Source organism: Ascaphus truei, chromosome 3, assembly GCF_040206685.1.
Source record: "Ascaphus truei isolate aAscTru1 chromosome 3, aAscTru1.hap1, whole genome shotgun sequence".
In the NCBI taxonomy this organism is placed as follows: Eukaryota; Metazoa; Chordata; class Amphibia; order Anura; family Ascaphidae; genus Ascaphus; species Ascaphus truei.
This window is the reverse complement of record NC_134485.1, coordinates 186,516,275-186,544,141: the sequence shown is the minus strand read 5'-3', so window position 1 is coordinate 186,544,141 and position 27,867 is coordinate 186,516,275. Positions and strand designations below refer to the sequence as shown.

General features: G+C 43.2%; 1 protein-coding gene across 1 annotated transcript in view; it reads right to left on the bottom strand.

Moving 5' to 3' along the window:
• PPM1E (protein phosphatase, Mg2+/Mn2+ dependent 1E) overlaps positions 1-27,867 on the bottom strand; it is a 388,527-nt gene that overhangs the window by 140,335 nt on the left and 220,325 nt on the right. The window contains exon 2 of the mRNA XM_075589782.1: positions 21,398-21,516. Within this exon, the coding sequence (XP_075445897.1) occupies positions 21,398-21,516 (119 nt within the window). The remainder of the gene's footprint in view (positions 1-21,397; positions 21,517-27,867) is intronic.

The window sequence follows — 27,867 nt, the reverse complement described above, 5'->3', positions numbered from 1 at the left end:
CCCACATCCACTACCCACTACCCACTACCAAAAAAATTCACACACAGCAGCAGCACAATTAATAAATAAATCTAAATAAATACATGAAGATAAATAAATATATATGTATATATATACAGTATATATATATATATATATATATATATATATATATATGTATATATATATATATATATATATATATATATATATATACACAGTATATACACACACATGATGAACCAATATACAAATAAATGTAGAAGGGTTATCAAAACTATACTGTCCTACAAATAACACTTCTCCATACAGACACACTACATTACAATGAATTTCCTTTAATAATCCTAACTGATCTTACAATCTAAATCATCAAATGACAAAGAAAAACCTCACATTCCAATCAATACATTGCATTTACATTGTATTTATGATGCATAAAATCTATGCACCATATACATTCTGCAAATGAATGTGAACAATATTATTGCAAGCAAAATACAGATAACTCCAAACAAGTCAACTATTTTAAGCAATCAAGTAAACAAAAATCAATATATAAGTACCAACCAGAATACAAAATTTAAAACCAACGCTAACCCTTACAATACGAAGGATTACATCTATCTAATTGTAAAAAACATTATACTGTACACACATTGAAGCATTGCAATAAACAACATACAATACATTACATCCCCTGTATCTCCCTGCCTTGAGTGTAATCTGTGTAAAGCCCCCTCCCCCCTAATGTTTCTGTTAAATCTCTCTGCCTTGAGTGTAATCTGTTTAAAGCCCCCTCCCCCCTAATGTTTCTGTTAAATCTCTCTGCCTGTGTTGCTGTGAGTGCAGTTTATGTAAATGTGGGGAGGGGGAGTGGGTTATAACCCCACCTCCTTGACTGTGATCTGTATAAAGCCCCCTCCCCCTAATGTTTCTGCCTGTATTGCTGTGAGTGCAGTGTATGTAAATGTGGGGAGGGGGGGGGACCCGATGTGCATACTGTGAGGTCTAACCAACCTCACCCCCTACCCACATACCGTTACCCCCCCTATCCTGGCCATGGCCCTTCCGCTTCTGCAAAACAGACACAAAAATGAAAACATCCAAAGTATTGTCCCCTAACCCCTTAATCACCATAGCGGTTATTAACCGCTACAGTCATTAAGGGGTTAACCCACCCTCACCCACCACTCGGGATGCCTACATACCCTCCCACACTAACCCCCCCCCCCGTGAGGCCTAACCACCCTCACCCAGTACCCACAAGGGAGGCCTACCCACATACCGTTGGGGAAACACCCCCCCCCACCCCCAGTACCCACAATAAAAACAACACAGTGACCCACAATACACATCATTCTATTTATTAAATACATTACCCACCCCCTGTGCCCCCCCATAAATACATGATTTATTCTTTTACATACAGGGTTCATAACGCAGCCCCACGCGAGTCCTCGGTGGGCTGGCGGGGCACCTGGACAGACCTACAGGGTACCAGCAGCCCTTTTCAAACAGGTTCTGGAGGCCTGCTGGTGGGTCCCGCCAGCACCATGGCCCCCAGGTGGTTCCCTTGGGTCACCGTGGGCCACAATTGGGTCCCCACGGTAGGCCTAAGGATGTCTGGGAGCCCCGGGTCAGACCCACAGGTGTCTGAGGGCCTCGGGTGGTTCCCACGGGGGTCTGGGGAACTCACGGGTGCTCACTACGGGTCCACGGTGCCCCCACAGAAGTGGGACCACACAGCTTCATCCCCGCAGACTACGGGTCGGCGGTGCCCCCACAGAAGTGGGACCACACAGCTTCATCCCCGCATGTGTCACCCGTGGAACCACCAGCCTGGTACCCGTGGGATACCCGAGGAAACCACAGGTGGTCTCCAGAGGTCCCACGCAGAACCACGGTACAAACCCTGAATGTAAAAAAAATAAACCTGGCCTATACATTCAATACATACACCCCCCCCCCCCAACTCCTACAGTACTATAATGTGCAAAATAACTATTATCCAGATATGGATAATAGATTAATTGCCCATTATTAAAAACATTAACTAGCATATTCAAATAAATAAAGTACTATTGACCTCATCAATACGAAGTGTCCGTCGCCAGCAACATTCTTGTCTTGTCCACAAAATACATTGCCAAAACAAAGCCAATACATTGCAATTACATTCAGATATCAATTAACCCCTTAAACACCTTATCGGATAATAACCGCAAAGGTAATTAAGGGGTTAAGCCACACTGGCCCGATACCCACCCTTCACCCATGAATTTGTACAGTGGCTTCATCATGCAACTATATATACAGTATATATATATATATATATATATATATATATATATATATATATATATATATATATATATATATATATATATACACAGAGAGAGAGATATATACTGTATATATATATATATATATATATATATATATATATACAGTATATACACACAGATGATGAACCAATATACAAATAAATGTAGAAGGGTTATCAAAACCATACTGTCCTACAAATAACACTTCTCCATACAGACACACTACATTACAATGAATTTCCTTTAATAATCCTAACTGATCTTACAATCTAAATCATCAAATGACAAAGAAAAACCTCACATTCCAATCAATACATTGCATTTACATTGTATAAATGATGAATAAAATCTATGCACCATATACATTCTGCAAATGAATGTTAACAATATCATTGCAAGCACAATACAAACACTTCCAAACAAGTCAACTATTTTAACCAATCAAGTAAACAAAAATCAATTAGCAATCATTATTTACATCCCTAAACAATTGACAGTCCATCCCGAACAATGAAACAATTAACTAATTCACGCCTCGAGCAGAACAATTCAGCATGTGAAAAAAATATAAGTACCAACCAGAATACAAACTTTAAAACCAAGGCTAGCCCTGACCCCCCTCAAACACACAATACAATATCAACAATTACATCTATCTAATTTTAAAATACTTTAAACACACATTTAAGCATAGCTGCATAGTCAAATTAATTTAAAACACATGAAAGAAAGCTTTTAAAACAATATCATTTCTTACCCTGTATGTATATATCTCTCTAGACATATATACATACATACATACAGTGGCAAGAAATGATATACCACAAAAAAAAATATACACATGTTAAAAAAGCTTTTAAAAAAATTAACAAGTTAAATAAAATACATTTCTTTAGTTCACTTACCATTACTTGCCCCCACCGACTCCCATTGCGCAGCTTACTCATGAACCAATCCACGAACAGGAACCCATAAAATAAAAAACCATAAAATAATAAACATTAAACTAAAAATCCAAATCAATCCACGGGTCTTCTATTTGTAATCCATCTTTATCTTCATCTGTATTCTTCTTTCTTCTATCTTCTTCCGGGCGGGGTCTTCTTTCCATCTGCGGCCACGCCCTGGTCTTCTTTCTTGTCCGGAGGTCCTTCCTCCGCGGCGTCTGGCTTCAAAATGAGACGACATAGGCTTTTAAAGGCCTATGACGTCACATTTTCGTCATATGGTTCCCACGGCCCTGATTGGGCCGTGAAAACCATGTGTTTTGGCCGATAAAAATAAAAATGATGACGTCACTTAAAGGCAATGAAAGCACAGCCAATCAGAATGGCTTTGCTTCAATTGCCTTTAAGATGACGTCATTAAAAGACACATGGCCACCCTCACATGGTATGGTAGCCAATCAGAGCGTGGGAATTCCATCCCTACTCTGATTGGCTCTAGTATACCATGTGACAGAGGCTTGGGGGGAAAAAGGATGTGACGTACTACAGCCAATCAGAGTAGGGATGGAGTTCCCATGCTCTGATTGGCTCTAGTGCCATGTGACAAGCTTTCAATGATGTCACATCCTTTTTCCCCCCAAGCCTCTGTCACATGGTATACTAGAGCCAATCAGAGTAGGGATGGAGTTCCCACGCTCTGATTGGCTACCATACCATGTGAGGACGGCCATGTGTCTTTTCATGACGTCATCTTAAAGGCAATTGAAGCAAAGCCATTCTGATTGGCTGTGCTTTCATTGCCTTTAAGTGACGTCATCATTTTTATTTTTATTGGCCAAAACACATGGTTTTCACGGCCCAATCAGGGCCGTGGGAACCATATGACGAAAATGTGACATCATAGGTCTTTAAAAGCCTATGTTGTCTCATTTTGAAGCCAGACGCCGCGGAGGAAGGACCTCCGGACAAGAAAGAAGACCAGGGCGTGGCCGCAGATGGAAAGAAGACCCCGCCCCGCCCCCGGAAGAAGATAGAAGAAAGAAGAATACAGATGAAGATAAAGATGGATTACAAGTAGAAGACCCGTGGATTGATTTGGATTTTTAGTTTAATGTTTATTATTTTATGGTTTTTTATTTTATGGGTTCCTGTTCGTGGATTGGTTCGTGAGTAAGCTGCGCAACGGGAGTCGGTGGGGGCAAGTAATGGTAAGTGAACTAAAGAAATGTATTTTATTTAACTTGTTAATTTTTTTAAAAGCTTTTTTAACATGTGTATTTTTTTTTTTTGTGGTATATCATTTCTTGCCACTGTATGTATGTATGTATATATGTCTAGAGAGATATATACATACAGGGTAAGAAATGATGTTGTTTTAAAAGCTTTCTTTCATGTGTTTTAAATTAATTTGTCTATGCTGCTATGCTTAAATGTGTGTTTAAAGTATTTTAAAATTAGATAGATGTAATTGTTGATATTGTATTGTGTGTTTGAGGGAGGTCAGGGCTAGCCTTGGTTTTAAAGTTTGTATTCCGGTTGGTACTTATATTTTTTTCACATGCTGAATTGTTCTGCTCGATGCGTGAATTAGTTAATTGTTTCATTGTTCGAGATGGACTGTCAATTGTTTAGGGATGTAAATAATGATTGCTAATTGATTTTTGTTTACTTGATTGGTTAAAATAGTTGACTTGTTTGGAAGTGTTTGAATTTTGCTTGCAATGATATTGTTAACATTCATTTGCAGAATGTATATGGTGCATAGATTTTATGCATCATTTATACAATGTAAATGCAATGTATTGATTGGAATGTGAGGTTTTTCTTTGTCATTTGATGATTTAGATTGTAAGATCAGTTAGGATTATTAAAGGAAATTCATTGTAATGTAGTGTGTCTGTATGGACAAGTGTTATTTGTAGGACAGTATGGTTTTGATAACCCTTCTACATTTATTTGTATATTGGTTCATCATGTGTGTGTATATACTGTATATATACATTTGCTTTCCTGTGGAGGGTTTTTGTCACTTTTTTTACTCACCATAACTTAACTTAGTATTATGGTGTATATATATATATATATATATCATAATACTAAGTTAAGTTATGGTGAGTAAAAAAGTGACAAAAACCCTCCACAGGAAAGCAAATATGCAAATACGACTGTATGCTCATCTGCATGTCTTAGGCAGGTCTGCAACCCCGCCTTTCCCCATTATCACCCAGCATACAGCACTTCCACTGCAGCAAGGGATTCTGGGAAATGACATGCAAATGAGCACACAATTCACTTTTTGCCTCAAAAACCATTTTTAACATGGTTCCCTATAGGCTTAAGCTTGCTGCATGGTCACAGCTTTGAGCACAGCCAGGGTTCGAAACGGCTGTCTGTGGGTGGTTTTCTGGGTATGCACCTTAACCCTGGCTGTGCTCAAAGCTGTGACCATGCAGCAAGCTGAAGCCTATAGGGAACCATGTTAAAAATGGTTTTTGAGGCAAAAAGTGACACTGTGTCACCCGTGGAACCACCAGCCTGGAAACACACACACACACACACACACACACACACACACCACTATATACACACACATCACTATATATATATATAAATATATATACACACACAAACACACACACATCACTATACACACACACACATCACTATATATATATATATATATATATATATATATACACACACACACACACACACACACACACACACACACACACACACACACACACATCACTATATATATATATATATATATATATATATACACACACACACATCACTATATACACACACACATCACTATATATATATATATATATATATATATACACACACACACACACACACACATCACTATATACACACACACACACATCACTATATACACACACACACACATCACTATATATATATATATATATATATATATACACACACACACACACACACACACAGCACTATATAAACACACATCACTATATATATACACACATCACTATACACACACACACATCACTATATACACACACATCACTATATATATATATATATATATATATATATATATACATACACACACGCACGCACGCACGCACGCACGCACGCACGCACACACACACACACACACACACACACACGTACTACTGTACTGCATGCTCTGCTCCCCACGCTGCTGAACACTGGAGGAGTAAAGACAGGAAGAGGAGGGCTTGTGTCTGTGTGCAGAGGGACGCCCCACCCCCTCTGCAAGCACAGGGAAACAGCAGCAGCACGGAGCTTCTGCCTGCCACTGCTCTGCTCTGCCCCCAGGTTTCGCCGAACAGGCTGCGCCCCCCAGCACTTTGCCGGCGTATAAGACTATACCCGGCGTATAAGACGACCCCCCACTTTTGAGAAGATTTTCCTGGTTTAAAAAGTCGTCTTATACGCCGGAATATACGGTATATACAGTATATATATATATATATATATATATATATATATATATATACAGTATATATATATATATATATATATATATATATATATATATATATATATATACAGTATATATATGTATAGGGATTGTTATTATATATATACTGTATATATATATATCTATATACTGTATATATATACATATATATTTATTTATCTTCATGTATTTATTTATTTATTTATTTAGATTAATTTATTAATTGTGGGGCTGCGGTGCGTGATTTTTTTTTATTGTGGGTAGCGGGGGTGGGTGAAGGGGGTGTTTGGCCCTTGGTGTGAGTTTAGGACTTGCGGGAGGGTTGCGGGTGCCCTTAACCCCTTCACGACCGGAGCAGTTAATACCGCTACGGTCATGAAGGTGTTAAGTGCACCCGCTACCCCCCCGCAAGCCCTAAACAACCACCGTTGGGGCTAATACCCCCTTCACCCACCCCCACTACCCACAATAAAAAAAAATCACACACAGCAGCAGCACAATTAATAAATAAATCTAAATAAATAAATAAATACATGAATAGAAATAAATACATTTAAAATACATTTTTATTCATAGTGTAGATGTGCAGGGGGTCTCCGGAGCTGAACCGCTTTGGTTTTAGGTCTGGGGACCCCCTGCTCCCCGAGATACAGGCCCCTTTAGGGGGTGCCGGTATCCCTCTGCTTGGTTTACATGCCGCGGTCACGTGATCGGGACCTTTAAATGCAGAGGGATACCGGCACCTCATAAAGGGGCCTGTATCTCGAGGAGCAGGGGGTCCCCGGACCTGGAACCAACGCGGTTCAGCTCCGGAGACCCCCTGCACATCTACACTATGAATAAAAATGTATTTTAAATGTATTTATTTATATTCATGTATTTATTTATTTATTTAGATTTATTTATTTATTTTTTGTGCTGCTGCTGTGTGTGAGTTTTTTTTATTGTGGGTAGCGGGGTGGGTGAAGGGGTTATTAGCCCCAACGATGGTTGTTTAGGGCTTGCGGGGGGTAGCGGGAGGGGTTAACCCCTTCATGACCGTAGCGGTATTAACTGCTACGGCCGTGAAGGGGTTAAGTGCACCCGCAACCCCCCCGCAAGTCCTAAACTCACACCAAGGGCCAAATACCCCCTTCACCCACCCCCGCTACCCACAATAAAGCGGGCACGGTGGGTTAACCCCTTCATTGCCTTAGCGGCTATCAGCTATGGTAATGAAGCAGCATTTCTGTATTTTAATAATATTGTGCAGGAGCAGGGGGTCCCCTGAGCATTAATTTCTGGCTCAGGGAACCCCCTGCTCACTGTACAATATTATTAAAATACAGAAATGCTGCTTCGTTACCATAGCACATAGCCGCTAAGGTAAGGAACGAGTGTTTATTTATATATGTGTTTTATTTATACTGTACATGTGCAGAGGGTCTCCGGAGCAGAAAAGTTTTTGTTTTAGGTCTGGGGACCCCCTGCTCCCCGAGATACAGGCCCCTTTAGGGGGTGCCGGTATTCCTCTGCTTGGTTTACATGTCGCGGTCACGTGATCGGGACCTTTAAATGCAGAGGGATACCGGCACCTCATAAAGGGGCCTGTATCTCGGGGAGCAGGGGGTCCCCGGACCTGAAACCAATGCGGTTCAGCTCCGGAGAAGCCCTGCACATCTACACTATGAATAAAAATGTATTTTAAATAATGTTTAATGTGCCGATGTTTGCGCAGAGAGAGCAGCGGTTCTCTCTCTGCTGCAAACACATCTCGCCCCCGCCGGCCTATAGTATCATTGATGTGCATATACAGTACTGTATGTGTACAGTACTGTATGTTAGGGGTTATAGGGGTTGTTGTTATACAGTATATATATATATATATATATATATATATATATATATATATATACATATATATACTGCATTACAATTCATGAATTTATGCCATCTGGCGGACACGCGAATCATTGCAGCCTAGTAAATCCTGAACCATTATCAATTAACACATCAACCGCGCGTCAGCCGGGCATGCGCCTGGCTGGGAAGGCAAAAGGAGCCCGGCATGCTCCAGGTGAACAGCGTGGCATTCCAGGAACATGCCAGGTAAAAGCCGGTGATTAGTAAGAATAAAAGCTGCCGCAGCAGTATGAACTAGATTAATTATTCTTCTGATATTATCTAGTGCCTGACAGTTTGGTATAAAACTCATCTGGTCGGGATATATGAATTGAGGTAAATAGTAAATGAGTCTTGTAGTGAGAATGTTAGCCAGTAATGCAGTGTCTGTGAATGAATGAAATTGGTCTATAGTTTTTACAATCTAAAACATTTTTGTTCATTTTTGTGATTAAGGATATGGTAGCTTGCACTATTTCTTTAAAGAGATTATTGAAGAGGTTTGTCAGGCAGATTAAGAATTTTGAAAGTTTCTTGTAACACAATCCTCTAAAACTGTCGGGTCCTAACCCCTTTGAGACTATTTTTTTTTTTAAATAATTTTTTTTTTTAATTGGGGTTTTAAACATTAAACAATATTACAACACAGAAAAAACATACTTTTACACAAAATTATTTTTAGTATTGCTCATCATACTTATAATTTCAAAATTCACTTTAACACAAATAATAATAAAAAGAAAAAGTATTTTCAAAGATTAAGATCAAAGCTATCACCACACAGCCTCCTAACAGAATCTGGCATAACATTCCCCATTTACTATCTCTCCTATTAGCCCTGTACTATCATATTTCCTCAAGGGCGAAATTATCTGTGACCCATCACAATCAGTCTGAGGAGACCCCAAGAGGTATTTTGTTTCTCCTCCGCAGCTGCTTACTTCATTCTAACGCCGTAGAATTGGTTCTGGATTCCATAGTTTTTACGAACTCTTGACTTGGGTTACGATGTTGCAAAGTTTAAAAATCCAGTTTAGCTGAATCTGACTCCAGATCGGCTGCAGGGATTTTTATGCAGTAAAAATCCCTATCTGTATCCTCTGCAGCCAATCTCGTTTGTGGGAATAATATCCCTACCTATCCCAGGGTTGCCCCTACTTGGCAAAACCTGGCAGAGGGCTTCATGGTTTGCTAAGAGCATGTGCGAACCTCGCTTAGCATACCAGACCAAGCCCCTTTCCTGGCGACATTTTGTCTGAGCTGGCCGGACATCTAGGCCATTTGCTAAAATGGGTGATACTTGAATTACCCCTCCCCACTTAACACTTTTAGTCAGCTAATGCTATCAACTATGGGCTTTTCCAGACATTTGGGAACCAAACCAGCGGGTTGGCTTAGAAGTCCGAGCTACATATGCATTGCTCGCCTCACAGGAATTTCCTGCCAAACATTTCTGAAGTACCGCAATTACAACTTAAGTGTTTCCCTCTGTTCCAGACATCTGAAGGAAAATCCCCTTATGCCCATAATGTTGGAACCATTAAAATATGGGGACTTGCATTCATCAATTTTTATGAAACTTTATAAAAATTGCATTACAAACTTTTTCATGATTTTACTCTCCCAGCGCTCATAGCAAATCTCAGCACTCTAGGACCTTCCTAGCAGAAGTTAGTCAAACGCTATGCGCTGTGCTGCGGGCTCCTGGGTTTTAAAACCATTTTTCCTTTGCTCGGTTACAGGAAAACACTGCTATTGAAATACATTTTACAATGGAAATAACATTATCCTCGCCACTTTATACTGTGTGGGAGACACAGAGACATTTTTATTAAAAGCACAGTGTTACTGCCATTACTGGGTTGAAGAGTTGACAATCACAATTCCCCAATATGGCTCAGGGGCACCCAGCAGGGCATAATACCTTTATTTACTGGCATGGATACCCCTTCACTATCACAAGTAAGATCAACCCTAAAGTTTGTTAAGTACCTTAATAACGAAAAAAGACAATATAATGTAGGACCCTTTCAATGTGAGATGGGCAGGCAGATTATTGGAGATAAGGAAAAAGCAGAGGCATTAAATACATTCTTTGCCTCTGTGTTTACCAGGGAAGAATCAATTTCAATTGTGGTGCCCCAGGAGGAAGCCACAACCTTCATATTAATGAACAATTGATGAAGATGTTCATAGGCGGCTTGAAATAATTAAAGTAAATAAGGCACCTGGCCCCGATGGCATAGATCCAAGAGTTCTCAAGGAGTTAAGTTCAGTAATAGCCAAACCATTACATTTAATATTCAAAGACTCCATTTCCACAGGCTCAGTAACACAAGATTAGCGTAAAGCAGATGTGGTGCCTATATTTAAAAAGGGAGCTAGATCACAAGCAGGAAATTATGACTTGTAAGCCTGACTTCAAAAGTGGGGAAACTACTTGAAGGTTTAATACGGGATAATATTCAGGAATAACGAATGGAAAACAAAATTATTAGTAATCGTCAGCATGGATTTATGAAGGATAGATCATGCCAAACTAACCTTATTTGTTTCTTTGAGGAGGTAAGTAGAAATTTAGACCAGGGTAATGCAGTTGATGTGGTCTATTTAGATTTTGCAAAGGCTTTGGATACGTTTCCACACAAGAGGTTGGGGTACAAAATAAAGCAAATTGGACTCAGTAATAATATATGCATCTGGATTGAAAACTGGTTGAAGGATAGACAACAAAGGGTTGTCACAAATAGAATTTTTTCAGGTTGGGCTAAAGTCGTGAGTGGAGTATCTCAGGGATCGGTACTGGGACCCCTGCTTTTTAACTTGTTTATTAATGACCTTGAGGTTGGCATTGAGAGCAAAGTCGCCATCTTTGCTGATGATACTGTCACGGTAGCCACAGGGTTATAATATACACCAAATCATCTGGGTTGAATTGAATACGACTGTGATATAATAAAGAGATTTTATTCCTTAAAAGACAGGTGGACACACAATGTTGGACAAACAACAAATGGAAATATAGACACTTACTTGGGAAGGGAACAATGAAATAACCCAGGATTCAGGTTAGCAGTTCATCAGGCATCAGGTATCAGGTATAAGAATGAAGACATGAAAGACAATGGGCATAGAGCTTGCAATCGTTTATATGGGATTTGGGCTCTATCCCTAACATTGGGACTCAGGTATTGGATGACAATTACCTGGACCCAATTACCTTTTGCCAGCTAACGTGGGAAGCAGAAAGGTACCTGCCCCCAGGTGGTTGGCACATGCGCACATCACTCTGGCCAGAGACCCATTTTCAGCACCCCACACTAACAAGCTGGTGACTCAAAGTCTGCCTTTTGGGTATCTGGGCCGGGAAACTCTGTCCAGAGGTGTGAAGTATGGCACTTAATACAAGTACCCACGTCCTGCTCTTCCCCGCCCTAGAATACTTAATCAGGGTGGGGGAGCCTTTGATCAGACACACTGTCGCCCCCTGGCCATTAACATACCTCATGGGCCAGTAACTTTCACTGGCTTTACTGTACGCATGAAATATAGTAAACCTACAACATTTTATACATATTAAAATATTCCGTTCAGTTGGGCCAACGGGCTAAAAATTGCCAGGCCCTCATGCCGGAGGGGAATCTCCATGGTGGCCAATTTTCAGCTCGCTGTGACCCACCGAACCGGAGATAATAATATTGGATTTTAAAACCTCATGTTAAACAGACTGCATTTCTCCGCCATTGGAGTCAATGTCAGAACCACACTTTACACAGTGAACCGCACTCCGTTCGGTTAGCCTGAGGGGACTGGGACTGGCCATGCAACCATGCCAGAGGCATGATTACCTGGTGGCCAAATCCCAGTCGTCTAGCCCTCACCGAACCGGAGATACGGATTTCAAGTTTATACAATTTTACACTTAGCCGTTTTAAAACCTAGCGGCTTTTCTCCGCCATTGTGGTCAATGGCGGTGACACTTGTGGTGGGCGCGACCCTTTCTCGTGGCCATTACCCATCGGACCCTGTTGGGGTCGAGTGAGGGGGTCCCCACGAACTGGGGGCAAAAAGAATTTTATTGCTTGCTGCCCCAGAACCGGAGTTACAAACTTTAATTGATGGTGAACTTGGCCGTAACCGAGTTCCCACAGCAATTTAGCGATCAAGGCTCTTTTCATTGAAATGGTAGCGGTACTCGGATACTGCGGTTTGGCAGGCAGCCAACACGGTTATAATGTATCACCTCGTTCTTATCAAGCGGACTCAAGGTATTTCCCATTAAAATGCATTACGCCATTCATTTCAATGGGGAAGCTCCGCTCATCCTCTCGGGCGCCATCTGCTGGTCTTCCTAGGTATAGGGTCAAAAACCTCGCAATCTCCATTGACTTCTATGGAGCTCCAATGGCGAACTATGGGACAGTGCCGGCAAATGGTGGGTGAAAAGGCGGGAAGGGGAACAAAGGGCTATAAACATTCAACCCTTTCCCTCCCGACCTGATCCCAGTGTATGTGTTTGGTGTAACCACTGTAGGAGCAGGGAAATACATTAAAACCAAAGGGGAATACATTTTGTACTGAGGCAGGGGAATACATACACATTTAGCCATTATCACAGTTAACCCCTCGCCTCCCACACGATGGTAGGGGTGGCCAGCTGGGGGGTAAACCCTTTATTACCTGGCTAGCCCCCCCCCCCCCCCGTGACAAATACTAAATTGTGTAAGGTAGTAAAATCAGAGCAGGATGTTATTTCTCTCCAGAAGGACTTGGAGAGACTGGAAACTTGGGCAGGTAAATGGCAGATTAAGTTTAATACAGATAAATGTAAGGTTATGCATTTAAGAAGCAAGAAAAACAGGCGATTTACAAATTAAATGGGGATAAATTGGAGAAATCCTTGATGGAGAAGGATTTAGGAGTGCTTGTAGACAGCCGGCTTAGCAATAGTGTCCAAAGTCATGCAGTAGCTGCAAAGGCAAACAAGATCTTATCTTGCATTAAACAGGCAATGGATGGAGGGAAGTAAACATAATTATGCCCCTTTACAAAGCATTAGTAAGACCACACCTTGAATATGGAGTACAATTTTGGGCACCACTTCTTAAAAAAGATATTATGGAACTAGAGAGAGTGCAGAGAAGAGCCACCAAATTAATAAAGGGGATGGACAGCTAAATTACATTTATTTACATTAGAAAAGTGGCGTCTAAGAGGGGATATGATAACTACAGGCAGTCCTCGTTTTACAACGCTTCGCTTTACAACGAATGGCTTATCCAACGCTATGCAATGCATACCTTTATTAATTTTTACAACGCCAAAATGGTTTATCCAACGCTCTTACGACGCTTTGCAACATTGTGTATGTGTGTACAGTATATATATACACATTCACATAAACAACGTTGCAAAGCGTCGTAAGTGCGTATATATATATATGTATAATATTATACTATATAATATACTATATAATATATTATTTATTATGTTATATTATATACACTGGCGGCACACTTTATTAGAGTGCGGCCAGTTCCGCAAGCCGGGAGATTTCCCGGCTTGCTAGTGGCATCCCCTCGGCGTGCCGCGCGTCACCGATGCGCGGTCACGCGTCATCGGGTGCCTGCGCCCCCTGCACGCGCGTCCAGGGCTCCCCGAGGGAGCCCTGGTGTCCCGCGATGTGGGGGACGGCGGCAGGGGGTTCCGGGGGACCCGGCGGACCCGGAGAGGAGAGGGGGAAGCCCCGATCGGCGGGCCTCTCCTCCGAGGCTTCGGCGCGCGCCCGGGACATCCCGGCGCGCGCCAGGTTACTGTCGCGGCCGAGACCGGGCAAGTGCTCTAATAAACTCGGCCGCGACAGTATATATAATACAGTATATATACTATATAATTTATGTGTGCGCTGCATATCTTATTGCCTGCATAAAATATTTGGTGTATTTTAGTGTTAAAAATGCCTTCAGGAACGGAACCTTTCATTTAAACAGTGTTCCTATGGGAAAACGTGTTTCGCTTTACAACGTTTCGCTTTACAACGCCATTTTGAGTAACGCATTGTGTCGGATAACCGAGGACTGCCTGTATATACAAATATAATAGGGGACAGTACAAGGCGCTTTCAAAAGAACTATTCATCCCACGGGCAGTAGAAAGGACTTGGGGGCATCCCTTTAGGTTGGAGGAAAGGAGATTTCACCAGCAACAAAGGAAAGGGCAGTAAGTGCAGTTAAAATGTGGAATTCATTACCCATGGAGACTGTGAAGGCAGATACAATAGATTTGTTCAAAAAGAGGCTGGACATCTTTTTAGAAAGGAAAGATATACAGCGATATACCAAATAAGTAAACATGGGAAGAATGTTGATCCAGGGAGTAATCTGGTTGCCAATTCTTGGAGTCAGGAAGGAATTTATTTTTCCCCTTATGAGATATCATTGGATGATATTTCACTAGGGTTTTTTGTTTGCCTTCCTCTGGATCAATAAGTAAGTATAGATATAGGATAAAGTATTTGTTGTCTAAATTTAGCATAGGTTGAACTTGATGGACGTATGTCTTTTTTTAACCTCATCTACTATGTAACTATATCCTCCAGACTCCTAGTTTTCGAGCCCCAATATCTCAGTCCTATTTCTCTTACAGTCATGAGTCTCCCCAAAGTCCCGGATGTACTAAAATATATTTTCTGTGTTTTATACATTTATTATAAGGCTCTATGCAGTCAGCCAGGGCATCTGCTTAAGGTGCCAGCAAGCGTGCATAGAGTCCGTAGTTCAAAGAGGAGAGGATGTCCAGAGGTGAAAAAACATTTGGTGGGCGAGGATGGGTGATTGTCCAGGTACGGAGAACAAAGGGCACCCTGTGGGGATACCTTTTCAGTCTCCTTCACTTGATGGAACCTGCCGAGCGGGTGGCAATGAGTTATCTGGTGGAGATAAAGCTCGTAGGCGCTTCTCCCATTGCCTAGTTCATATTTCCCGCTCACCCGGCTTTTTGAGCCGGATTGGCACGCCGCCTGTCACGTCAGCCAAGAGACGAGCCCCTGTTTCTATTGGCTAGTGGGATAGGGTTCCCAAGCTCTGATTGTTCACTTCTTCTACCTCCATGCTAAGGATAGCTTAGCGGAGTGTATGTAAGGAGATGGCCGAGGTGGAGAACCAGACCATCCAGTGACTGGTGTCAATGAAGCTAAGGTGGGCTTTTCCAAGTTGCTCTGTTGCAAATAGCAGAGTAACTGGCTTCGTTTTGAAGCTAGGAAAGGCTTCCTCGCAGAGACTAAGTCCCGTTTTTTGCGGCCAAGTTCTACAAATCGAATGTAGTGGTCGCGGCTAGCAACTGAAGCCGAAAAGAGGACCAGGAGAACCGGGTGTTTATCCCATCCGGGTGTTTATCCAAGCGGGCGCCCTGCCCCTTTTTCCCCCCAGACCCCCAGTAAGTGTGCTTTTCTCTGTCTATTGTGTAATTCTTCTTGTTGTACGTGGGTTTACCAAAATAACTACATTTTGTTTCTACTACCTTGTTTTGCCTAATGTATGATCCGGTACAAATATAAAAGGTGTAAAAAGTCCTGGTCTCCTGTGACATTCAGCTTCCAGGAATAGGGTGAATGGGGCAGGATTATTTTTTCTATAATGATTTCAATTTTGGCATGATCTGACCAAGTAATACCATGAATCTTTGCTGAAAAAATACAAAGGGATAGACTTTGAATCCAAGAGTATATAAACAATGCAAGAGTAGGTTTCATGTGGGTGTGAGAAAAAAAGTGTAGTCCCTTTGTCTTTGGTATAGACATCTCCATGCAGCTACAGATATAGAAAGTGTTACTGTACCCAGCACCTTGGCTGAAAAAACAAAAGTCTGTGGCACTGGGGGGTGGGCGTGGTCACGCTGCAGGGGTTCCATGCTTCTGAATGGCACCCACCGCAGGGTTAATAATCCTTCTGGACCACGACTGTCGCAGCCACGGCAACAAAAATATATAAAGGTTTGCTACATCTGTACTAGTGAGTATCTTTAAAGAAAAGGCGTAATCGCCCTGGCAGGGGTGTAGCTATGGCAATCATGACTTGTATGATCAGGTAACTTAGATCTGTCAAACGTGTTATTTAAAGTGAGGTTGAAATAACCTCCTGAGGTTTATTTTCCTTTATGTATTTTTTCTAGGATGCTACAGAAATCATTAAAAAAAAAGGCTCTACCGGGATCATTCGGAGCATATAACCAAGCAATGGTTACGGATACATTTTGTATGGTGCCTGTGATAATTAAGTTTCTCTCCTCTTTATCACATTTCTTTGGGTTTAAAATAAAAGGTATATTTCTATTAATCATAATGGCTACTCATTTTTTCTTCGTAGAAGCTGATGAGAAGGTTGCAAAAAAAAAAAATTGTACAAAAAATTAGGTTCTAATCCAACTTTAAAGCTTTAAAGTAATAAGATATCCACCTTGTTTTTTTTTTTTTTATAATCCCAGAAAACCCTTAAGCGCTTCTGGGCTTTATTAAGGCCATTGACATAGTGAGACCAAATTTTCAATGCCATTGTTGGTTTTATTAGACCATGCAGAACCTGTATCTGTCTGGCATCGAGGGGACTTGGATAATCAGAGGTCAGTTACATAGTAAGGGTATGTGTGACCACTAAATGAGAGGCACAATAGGCTCATTTTGACTGGGAAGGGGGGGGGGGGGGTAATATAAATCACCAAAAAGGACCCGGAGAACATGGGAATTCCAGAACAAATTCCCAAACATGGAACAGGGGAACCAGGGGGGAAAGTGGAAATACGATTTGGTGGGTAAGGAGGCACACCATCCATTTCAGAGGCGGTGCTCCCATGTGGCTGATTTGATCTAACGAAAGGATTATCAGAACCGGCAGGTATTATTCAAGGTATAATCAACTGAATACAGTATAACTATCATATTTACATACATTATAGACATTTATGATGTTAGAGTGGCGGATTATCTGCAACAAAGGCGCACAGCCCCAAGAACTGCTCCCCTCTGCACAGGACCAGCGTGCTTAGGGTTAACATGTGCTTGATCTTTGTTGAATCGGCAACCCCACCCACTGGAATGTTAATGAGCCATGGGGACACAAAGGAAAGATCTTTTTGTTCACTCCAGCGTACTTCTGCGTTGCCCCAAAGGCGCACAGCCTTTGGCGCAGCCGAAGGGCAGCCAAAGGGCGTGAGCCGTTTGCTGCCGTTCGCTGATGTTAGTTGATGTTAAAGCTGCTCTATTTCTATCAGAAACTCACAAGCCCTTTATCCCCTGTACTCAATTTTCCTACTTTATCTGTCCATGAAATTTCTGTGAAGTGACTGTATAACCCTGTTCTTTTATTGTAACCATGTATTTTTTATAACTCTGTGCCCAGGACATACTTGAAAACGAGAGGTATCTCTCAATGTATTACTTCCTGGTAAAACATTTTTATAAATAAATAAAATAAGAAAAACCAGCAAAGTAACCTTCTCTAGCATAGAACTGCCCAGTGGATTAATTTGCAAGGAAATATATCAGAAATAACCAGGACTAAGTACTGTATGCATAACAAATAGACCCAACATGAAACTGCCTCAAAGGGACACAAATATAGGGAAAAATTAGTGTTGATTAGTATGGGTACAGTAATTTTCAATTGAGAATATATACATTTAGGTGGCTGTATATATCACTGTATTTGTGTTCATGGGCCACTCTGACCAATTTATGGTACCCGTCTGTGACGATGGAGGGGATTTGGCCCGGGATTAAAGGGGTTACACCCCATTTGGCCACCCCTGACCGCACCGGGAGACAAGGGGTTAACTGGGCTGAGGTCCAGAAATGTGATGTAACCCTTGTTATGACATGTAAATGCATGTTCCCCTGTTCCATTGTAATGTCTGGTTACTCAGTGTTTGCATCACACACACACTAGAATCCATCCGGGAGCACAAGGGTTAATAGTTCTTTAATGATTATAGCTCTTTGTGTAATTTTCCCGCCTTTTCAGGCACCATTTTGCAGGTCCCCATTGGCCGCCATTAGGGCTCAATGCATTTCAATAGGAATTTGTGCTGTTTTAGTCCTGTTTCCTGTAGTGACCAGCAGGTGGCGTCCGAGAGGGAGAGCGGCGGTTTCCCATTGAAAGTCAATGGGCTCATTGACTTCAATGGAGATGCCTCGAGGTAACCTAGTTGGCTGCCGTCCAGACCGCAAACCGCAAAGCGGATACAATGTCCTTCAAAAGAGCTAAAATCACTGGGTCAAGTTCAACGTCAATTAGCGGGGGAATAAACAGTTCTAGGGCACCTAGGGATAAAATTATTTTTGCCCCTAGTTCCTAGGCGTCCCCCCACTCGACCACCACCGGGTCCCCGACTCCTGGACCCCCGATAAGGGTCGAACCAGATAGAGCGGGTCGCGCCATAGGCTTCAATGGCGGCGGCAGAAACAGCTCAGAAAAATGACTAAGTGTAAAATGTTGAAATGTGTAAGTCCATATCTCCGGTTCTGGAATGCCCAGGGGGGTGGGATTTGGGTGACATGTAGCCAAGATTCCGGCTTTAATGCATGCCCATTTCCAGCCCCCTCAGACCAACCAGACGGAGTATGGACCCCCTTGAAGTTCGGGACTTTTCCCATAGACTTCAATGGCAGAAAAACCCCATTGACTTCAATGGCGGCGATTTACCATTGAAAGTCTGTGGCGGAGCTGCCCGTTGTTTTCAATGGGGATTTAGTGAAAAGCTGAGATTTCTTTTTCAATGGAGATTTTTGTATTAAAATGATTTAATGTGCATTTGTGTAACTCCGGTTTCTTAGGTCGTAGCAAGTCGCTTTTTTGACCATATGGTGTCCCAGTTCTGGCAATGCGAACTGGGAAGTTTGGACCTGCTAAACCTAACGGAACCGGATATTTTAATACGTTTATGTTTTATGCTTAATAGTGTATCCTAAGGTAGGGATAAGTTCAAAAGGAAATTCTTTTGGGCCATAAGGTAGCAGATGGCCCTGGGGACGCCGCTATGTCTAGGATTTAAGTGCTGTTCAAAGAGTTTTATCACCCTCACTGTTTATCCGAAGCCCAAACCAGGGCAGGTCTTAAGTGTTCCAGTTAACACCTTTCAACAAAGGTTTTCCTGCCAGAACTCCAAATAGTAGACTTTCTGGCATTCCTGACGTAAATGTGGGGCTTCAGAAATGAGACCCCCAGAGTTCTACTGCCCATGTGCCAACTAGCAGGGGGGCATGGGTCAGAATGCTTTCCCACGTTAGTGAGTGGCTGGAGGTAATTGTAAACCAATCCCCTGTGCTTAAGGTTAAGAATAGAAGGAGAATGGTTTATAAACGGCTGTCCACCCATATATCCTTTGTCTTCATTTTTGGTCGCCATGCAATGTCTTGGGCTGATTGCTGGATGAAACTGCCAGTTCAGATGGGACTGTTTTCATTATTTTCATCTTTTACGTAAGTGTCTATATTTTGCCTGTTATTGTATAATCTGTTGTGTTCACCTTTATCAAGGAATAAATTCTATTTATCATATCTAAGTCTCGTCCCAGTTCAAACCCAGGTATATATATATATTTATATACACTGGCGACACACTTTATTCGAGCTTGGCTAGTCCCACGAATTCGGGTATACCCGGGTGTATTGAGGTTTGTGACTGTTTTCTGCCCGAGTACATTGAGTTATTTTCCAAGCAGGGATTGAAGCATTTTATTCCCGCTGGCTGCAATACTGCACAGTATATATATATAAACTGCATTACAATTCATGAATTTATGCCATCTGGTAGACACGCGAAGCATTGCAGCCTATAAAAATCCTAATCATTATCATTTAACAGATCAGCCGCCCATCAGCAAGGCATGAACCCAGGCTGGGAAGGCAAATGCAACGGGGCTTGTCAGAGGTTAGGAGTGGCGCATTCCAGGTATCTGCCAGGTACATACCGGGTATTTACTCGAATAAAGTGTGTCGGTGCAGTATATAGTTTTTGGTGTACAATTACAGCCTGTCGCAAGCTCTCGTGACACCGTCTGATAGGGATCACAAGTTATGTCTGCTAGGTATGTGGTCATGGTACTGATATTAACATTTGAATTGGTTAAGGTGCCTGTAGTTGGTGAGCTAATAGGCTAGTAGACAAGGGGGAGAGTGTGACATGCGGGGGAGAGATTGTGACGTGGGGAGAGAGAGAAATTAAGATAGCAGGTGAGAGAAAGATCTGGGGAGGGGGAGAGTGTGATATGGGGGTAAGTGTCATAGGGGAGGAGTATCGTTTCCTCTGTTGCAGCTGTAGGGTCTCTAGGGGTTTACTGCAACTCCAGGGCTCTCTGTGGCTACTGTCTCCTACTGTATAATAATTGATTCCCTGGTGTCAGGAGCCTCGGACATGGGCCCTATCACTGCACCAGAGAAGGTAAGACCCGAGAGAAGGAATGTTTAGAGGGCAATATTTGAAGGGAAGGGGCCCTGCACCCCCTGACCACCATAAATCTCAGATTACTTCACTAAGCCACGGGGTTGAACATCTAATGGTCAGGGATGGGAAGAGGGACCAAAATCCGAACCTGAGGCAGAAATGTTCTGGTTTGTTTCTGCCTGGCATTTGGATTTGTTTTGGGGTTCTACATCCAAGCTCATGGTCCAGATCAATTTAAATCATAAGTGTCCTGGATGGATTGGGTATAGCACTTCCAGAGCCCCCAGATTTGGGGGTGGGGTTTGGATTTCAGGGGTCTAGAAACACGCATTCTTATGTTATAACTTATTTACTCACGTATGATCCCTTCTGTACCGTCCACATGCTTTGGTAAGTAGTGCACCGACAGGTCGCTCTGCAGTACCTCGTCTGCTGTGGCCCTCGCCAAGGCAGCAGCCAGGAAAGACGGGCAATTACTGATGAAAGAAGAGAGGAGCAGGCGTTAGTCAAACAGTTCTAACAAGATCCCTCATGGCCTCTGGAACTAGAGGGCAAATGTAAACTGGCCAAAATGTAATTCCACAGTAATAAATTGCATTGCAGGTTAGCAGCCTGCTTGACTTCTCATGGCATATTGAGTTATGATTTCTATTTCTGCTTCCCCTCTGTTCTTGTATGTACAGAATCAGAATCATCACTGAAAACCTATTTTTGCTTTTGAAAGTTATTCCAGTATGTAAAGCTAATTTGATTCAAGCTTTTAAAGCCTAAGACTCATTTCTCCCAATGTTGCATATCTATTCCAAATGTATTTAAATTACCTCAACATGGGCTTACACATGTTAAATAGCCAGTAGGGGAGCGCAATTCAATCAGTGATATATGTAAAAAAGTAGAAATACAATATAGTGCAACAAAGTTAACAGTGGTGGTGTTTCTCTGTGCTGAAGGAATCTTTACATTCAGGACTCACATTCTTTCAAATAATAAAATGCATCTCCCAAACTGTGGCAATAGATGAAGCAGGATGTTCTGTAGATCAGGCCTCTCTCTGTGATGTGATGTCACTAAGAACTGTGTGTGGATGGCAGTGCATATATGTGGAACGAGAAACTAAACTTAGTGCAAACCAATAGTGATACCAACTTTATCTAATGTAAAACATATGGATGTATACTTACATCATAAAAACATATTAAAGGCACATAGTAAAAGCTGAATTTATATAGTGAATGATAGTACCAGGACAATATATGGACACAAGTGGTAAAGGGCATTGTTGACTACTATAAAGTGTAATAAGGAGGAAGAATATATAACTCGAAATAGATATAAATAAAATAAGAAAACACAGATATAAACCCTGAGCACAATCAATAAATACAGGGCATTCTATGCTACAGTTTACCTTAACTCAGGGGTGCGCGGCAGTTACAGAGGCCACGCGCTTCCCCAAAGGCATTTCAATTAAATGCTGGGGGACCGCGCGAGTCCTCTGTAACTACGCCGCGGGGTCACGTGATGTCGCCATGCCATAGCAACGTAACGTCACATGACCCTGCAGCATCATTTGACGCCGGAGCTGTGGGGGAGAGCAGGCAGGGTGGCACAGGGAAAAGATTTTGCACACCCCTGCCTTAACTTATAGACAAAAGTTAAATAAATAAAAAGGAACAGATACAGTTTCACTCCCCATGTAAGTAATAATATAGTAACACTATAGCAACGCTTTCTCCTCCACCGTTTTTCTGTTTGAGTTGATATTGAGTGGTACATTTTTAATATATTCAGCAATAATGAAACAGGCTACAGTGTTTAGCTAGATTCATTAGGTCTTCCTAATCATTTTGAAGACACTTAATGTTGCAACATCCTAGCATCTAGTAACTAAAGTGTCTTCTCTATTGTAGCTCAGAAAATAATACTATGATACAAGCTATACAGTGACCTACCCTCACTGTTATGTATGAAACAATATAAGGTTCAAATTCATAGTATGCTCCGCAGCACCAAGAGCTCCATTTTACTACTGTTTCATTGGTATTTGACGCCGGTCCGACTTCATGCCATTAATATGTCACATTTGGCGGCCTGCTTTAGAGGGTGCGGGCAATATGGCTCCTTATCCCACATCTGGTGGTTCTGCCCTATAATAATTCCATTCTGGAACCAAATATTCAACCGTATCAATGCTCTCCTGGGCACATCACTGAGACCGGAGCCCTGGGCAGTTCTGTTGGGTAGGCCAGTCCCACATCTCGCTAGACACAAAGCCAAACTCCTCACCCATAGATTAACAGCAGCCAAATGCTGTATGGCTGATTCCTGGCGAAAAGGATCACGTCTTTTCTCAGAGAACGTTGTTTCCAGTTCACTAATGTTTGGAGTCCATGGTTTGATCTTGAGGGCTGTGGTAATTGCACTATAGTGGAGGCACTCCTCCAGCAAATTGTCTCTAGGAAATTGTCTCTAGGTTACTCTCTGGGGACCTTGATGATGTGGTCTGTGCATTGTTAAGGCTCTCTCTCCCCTGCTGCTCGCAAACATCCAGAACGGACCGTCAGGCACACCCCTCCCTTTCCCCCATCAGTATGTATGTTTCCCTTCAAAACTTTGATAAATAAAGTTTTATTAAAAAAAAAAAAAACTTGTAGAAATTCTTTATATAAAAAGGATAACAGGCATATCACAAAATAAGCACTGAAGGGTATATAATTTCTATTTAATAGTACTTCTGAACATCACGCCTTTAAACAATATAGGTTCTATTTTAAAATTTGATGGATTAAAAGTTCGGGTTTTTTCCCCCCCTATGTGGTGTTAGTGCAGAAAAAAACAGGGGTCTTACTCTTCTTTAGGTATGGTCTTCATACATTTCCTGAAGCCACAGCTGCAATTGTTCTATTATTCTATTGATGTGCAGATAATACCTGGCAATGCTTATTATTCTTGAGAGTAGACCAAGAACCCGGAGACGAAATCATGTATTATTATTTATTCAAATTTTCTTCTCTGCTAAATTCTATTTTTTTTTTCTTCTCTCTACCTACTGGCAGCTTGTTTCCTCAGTCATTGTGCTGTACAATGTCCTTCTGCTTGGCCCAGTTGTCGCAGACTTAGGTCAGTCCCCCAAAAGTTTTTAAGTACATACGCTAAGCCAGGGGTGAGCAAACTTTTTATGCCGAGCCCCCCTTTTCATCCATGAAATTTCTCGGGCCCCCCCTGCCTGACGTAATCAAAATCACATGACGTCAGTGCACGTGAGCTGGTTCAGCCATTGAGGGCGAACCAGCTTTTTAACGCCCCCACCACGCGTCTACAAAAAAAGTATTTATAACACAAATTACATAACTATTATGATATTTGTCTAATAGCGTCCCCATTTCTGCAGTATTATTAATCTCTCTCTTCCCGCCACATTAGAACCTCTCAGGTCCTCTCTCCCCTCTTCCAGTCTCTCCCTCTCCCTATATTTCTCAGTCCCTCTCTATTCCTCCCCTCAGTGTCTCCCCCTCCCTCCCCCCCCACTCTCTTTCCCTCCCCCCAGTGTGTGTCTCTTTCTCCCTCCCCCATTGTCTCTCACTCTCTCCCCTCTTCCAGTCTCACACTCCTCTTCCAGTCTCTCCAACTCCCTGTATTTCTCACTCCCCTCCAGTCCCTCTCTATCCCTCCCCTCAGTGTCTCCCCCCAATCTCTTTCCCTTCCCCTGTGTGTCTCTCTCTCTTTCTCCCTCCCTCTAGTGTCTCTCTCCCTCCATTGTCTCTCACTCTCCTTCCAGCCATTGCCTCTCCCTCCCCCCAGTGTCTCTCTTGCACTCTCCAACCAGCTATTGTTTCTCCCTCCACCCGGTGTCACTCTCACACTCCCCCTCTTGCCAGTGTCTCTCTCATCCCCATCCCCATGTAGCTCTTTCACACCCTCCCCATGTCACACTCACTCTCACCCCCCTCCCCATCACAAACTCTCACCCACCCTCATGTCACTCACACCCTCCCCATGCCCCAGTCTCACACTCCCTCCCCATGTCCCAGTCTCTCACTCACTCCCCCATGTCCCAGTCTCACTCCCCCCCTCTCCCCATGTCCCAGTCTAAGCCTCCCATGTCCCAGTCTCACCCCCCATGTCCCAGTCTCATCCCCCATGTCCCAGTGTCACCCCCCATGTCCCAGTGTCACCCCCCATGTCCCAGTGTCACCCCCCTATGTCCCAGTCTCACTCCCCCATGTCCCAGTCTCACTCCTCCATGTCCCAGTCTCACTCCCCCATGTCCCAGTCTCACTCCCCCATGTCCCAGTCTCACTCCCCCATGTCCCAGTCTCACTCCCCCATGTCCCAGTCTCACTCCCCCATGTCCCAGTCTCACTCCCCCATGTCCCAGTCTCACCCCCCCATGTGCCAGTCTCCCCCCCCATGTGCCAGTCTCACCCCCCCATGTCCCAGTCTCACCCCCCCATGTCCCAGTCTCCCCCCCCATGTCCCAGTCTCCCCCCCCCATGTCCCAGTCTCCCCCCCATGTCCCAGGCTTACCCCCCCATGTCCCAGTCTCACCCCCCCATGTCCCAGTCTCGCCCCCCCCATGTCCCAGTCTCGCCCCCCATGTCCCAGTATCACTCCCCCATGTCCCAGTCTCACTCCCCCATGTCCCAGTCTCACTCCCCCATGTCCCAGTCTCACTCCCCCATGTCCCAGTCTCACTCCCCCATGTCCCAGTCTCACTCCCCCATGTCCCAGTCTCACTCCCCCATGTCCCAGTCTCCCCCCCATGTCCCAGTCTTACTCCCCCCATGTACCAGTCTCACCCCCCCATGTCCCAGTCTCACCCCTCCCCCACGTCCCAGTCTCACCCCCCCCACGTCCCAGTCTCACCCCCCATGTCCCAGTCTCGCCCCCCCCCATGTCCCAGTCTCATGCCCCATGTCCCAGTCTCGCCCCCCCCATGTCCCAGTCTTACCCCCCATGTCCCAGTCTCACTCCCCCCCATGTCCCAGTCTCACTCCCCCCCCATGTCCCAGTCTCACTCCCCCCATGTCCCAGTCTCACTCCCCCCCCCATGTCCCAGTCTCACTCCCCCCCCATGTCCCAGTCTCACTCCCCCCCCCATGTCCCAGTCTCACTCCCCCCCCATGTCCCAGTCTCACTCCCCCCCCCATGTCCCAGTCTCACTCCCCCATGTGCCAGTCTCACTCCCCCATGTGCCAGTCTCACTTCCCCATGTGCCAGTCTCACTCCCCCATGTGCCAGTCTCCCCCCCATGTGCCAGTCTCACTCACCCCCTCTCCCCGTGTCACACACGCTGATGCAGGAAGCAGGGGATGCTGCTGTGTAGCACAGCACCACCTAATGGCCAAAAGAAAAATTGCAGCTACAGACGGCTTTTTTTCATCTGCTCCTGGTAAAATTGCCGCTGCTTCCTGCGCCCCCCCTAAACAATCTTGCGCCCCCCCAGTGGGGCGCGCCCCCCAGTTTGCGCACCGCTGCGCTAAGCAATTAAGCATAACATTTACGCAGGCATAATAATTATGCACTAACAAAAGATAGCGATGGATGTTAAAACTAAGTATGGCCAATGGCGCTAATCTAAGACCTCAATAATATATTTTAGGAAGAGCTAGTAACGACTGTGCAGCAATTCTGAATCAGGTAATAATTCCAAAAATAGCGCTAAACTGTTAATGCCACGGCAATTTTAGCAATTACACTTCAACTCTAAATTGGGTCCCTTATAGTCCATTTAAATGAAGATGTCTGCTGGAATAGAATCGCTTAGTAAATAAAATTAAAAGATGACAAAGCATTTGTTACTTTTCTTTTGACAAGCTGTTTTTTCTTCTCCTAAAGCAATTCCCCTTCTGAAAGATTATCTAATCGTTATCCTGATCGTCTCAGGCTCCTTTACTGCATTATTGACAGCACAGCCACTAGCTAATGGGCTCATAAAAAAAAATGGAAAAAGCAGATCAGCAAAAAAAAAGTTATAGGAATAGCTACATAGGGTTTCAAATTTAAAGCAACAGAAAACAAAGGCAGCCACAGAAGTCTTCATTTTTTGCAAGCACAAGGAAGACTAAGACGACGAAGTAGGAGTCAGTTATTTTCCTTTGGAACAATGTAAGCATAATACACAATTTTAGATTTCTGGTATCACATTTTGATGTATTTAACTTGCAAAAGTCAAGGCTTGTCATCACTAAACATGTAAATTCCCCTTTTGGTACTAGGGTTGGCAGAATATTACACAAATTGAATTTATAAATGTAAATGTAACCCTCCCTGCCCGACTCCTACGGAGTTTACATCAATGTCTCTTATCATGGTTTACTCAGATGTGTTTACCTTGTCAGGTTGTTGGATTCGTGCAACTGGGCAGTGATATAGCAATGATAGGCGTCAGGGACTTTATTAATTCAAGAGCAGCTTTATATTTACATGAATATACACAGTGATCTTGGTATAGACATAACTGCATTCTTCCTGCTGCTGTCTGAACCTTTCTTCCCTAGCTGCCCCTATCTCGGCCCGCTATCTGATCCTCTTGGAAACCTACGGAAGCTTTCTGCCGAGTAACATCGGTAGAGCTCCATCTCGTGCAGAGCTGTATCGAGAATGGTGCTATTCTCCCTCTGTCGGTGATAAGTGTCCCTCCCTCAGGAGTATGGAGTGGGGTAAACTATGGACCCTTCGATGGGGCCAGTCCAACTATGTCTCAAGACTACAACCCATTGAGTTCCTTCTGGCATAAGCTGCCTCTCCACGGACGTTTAATGTTGAATGGAGCCATCTCTGTGTGACACTACTTACCAGAGTACTCTCCCTCACTATAAAAGAAT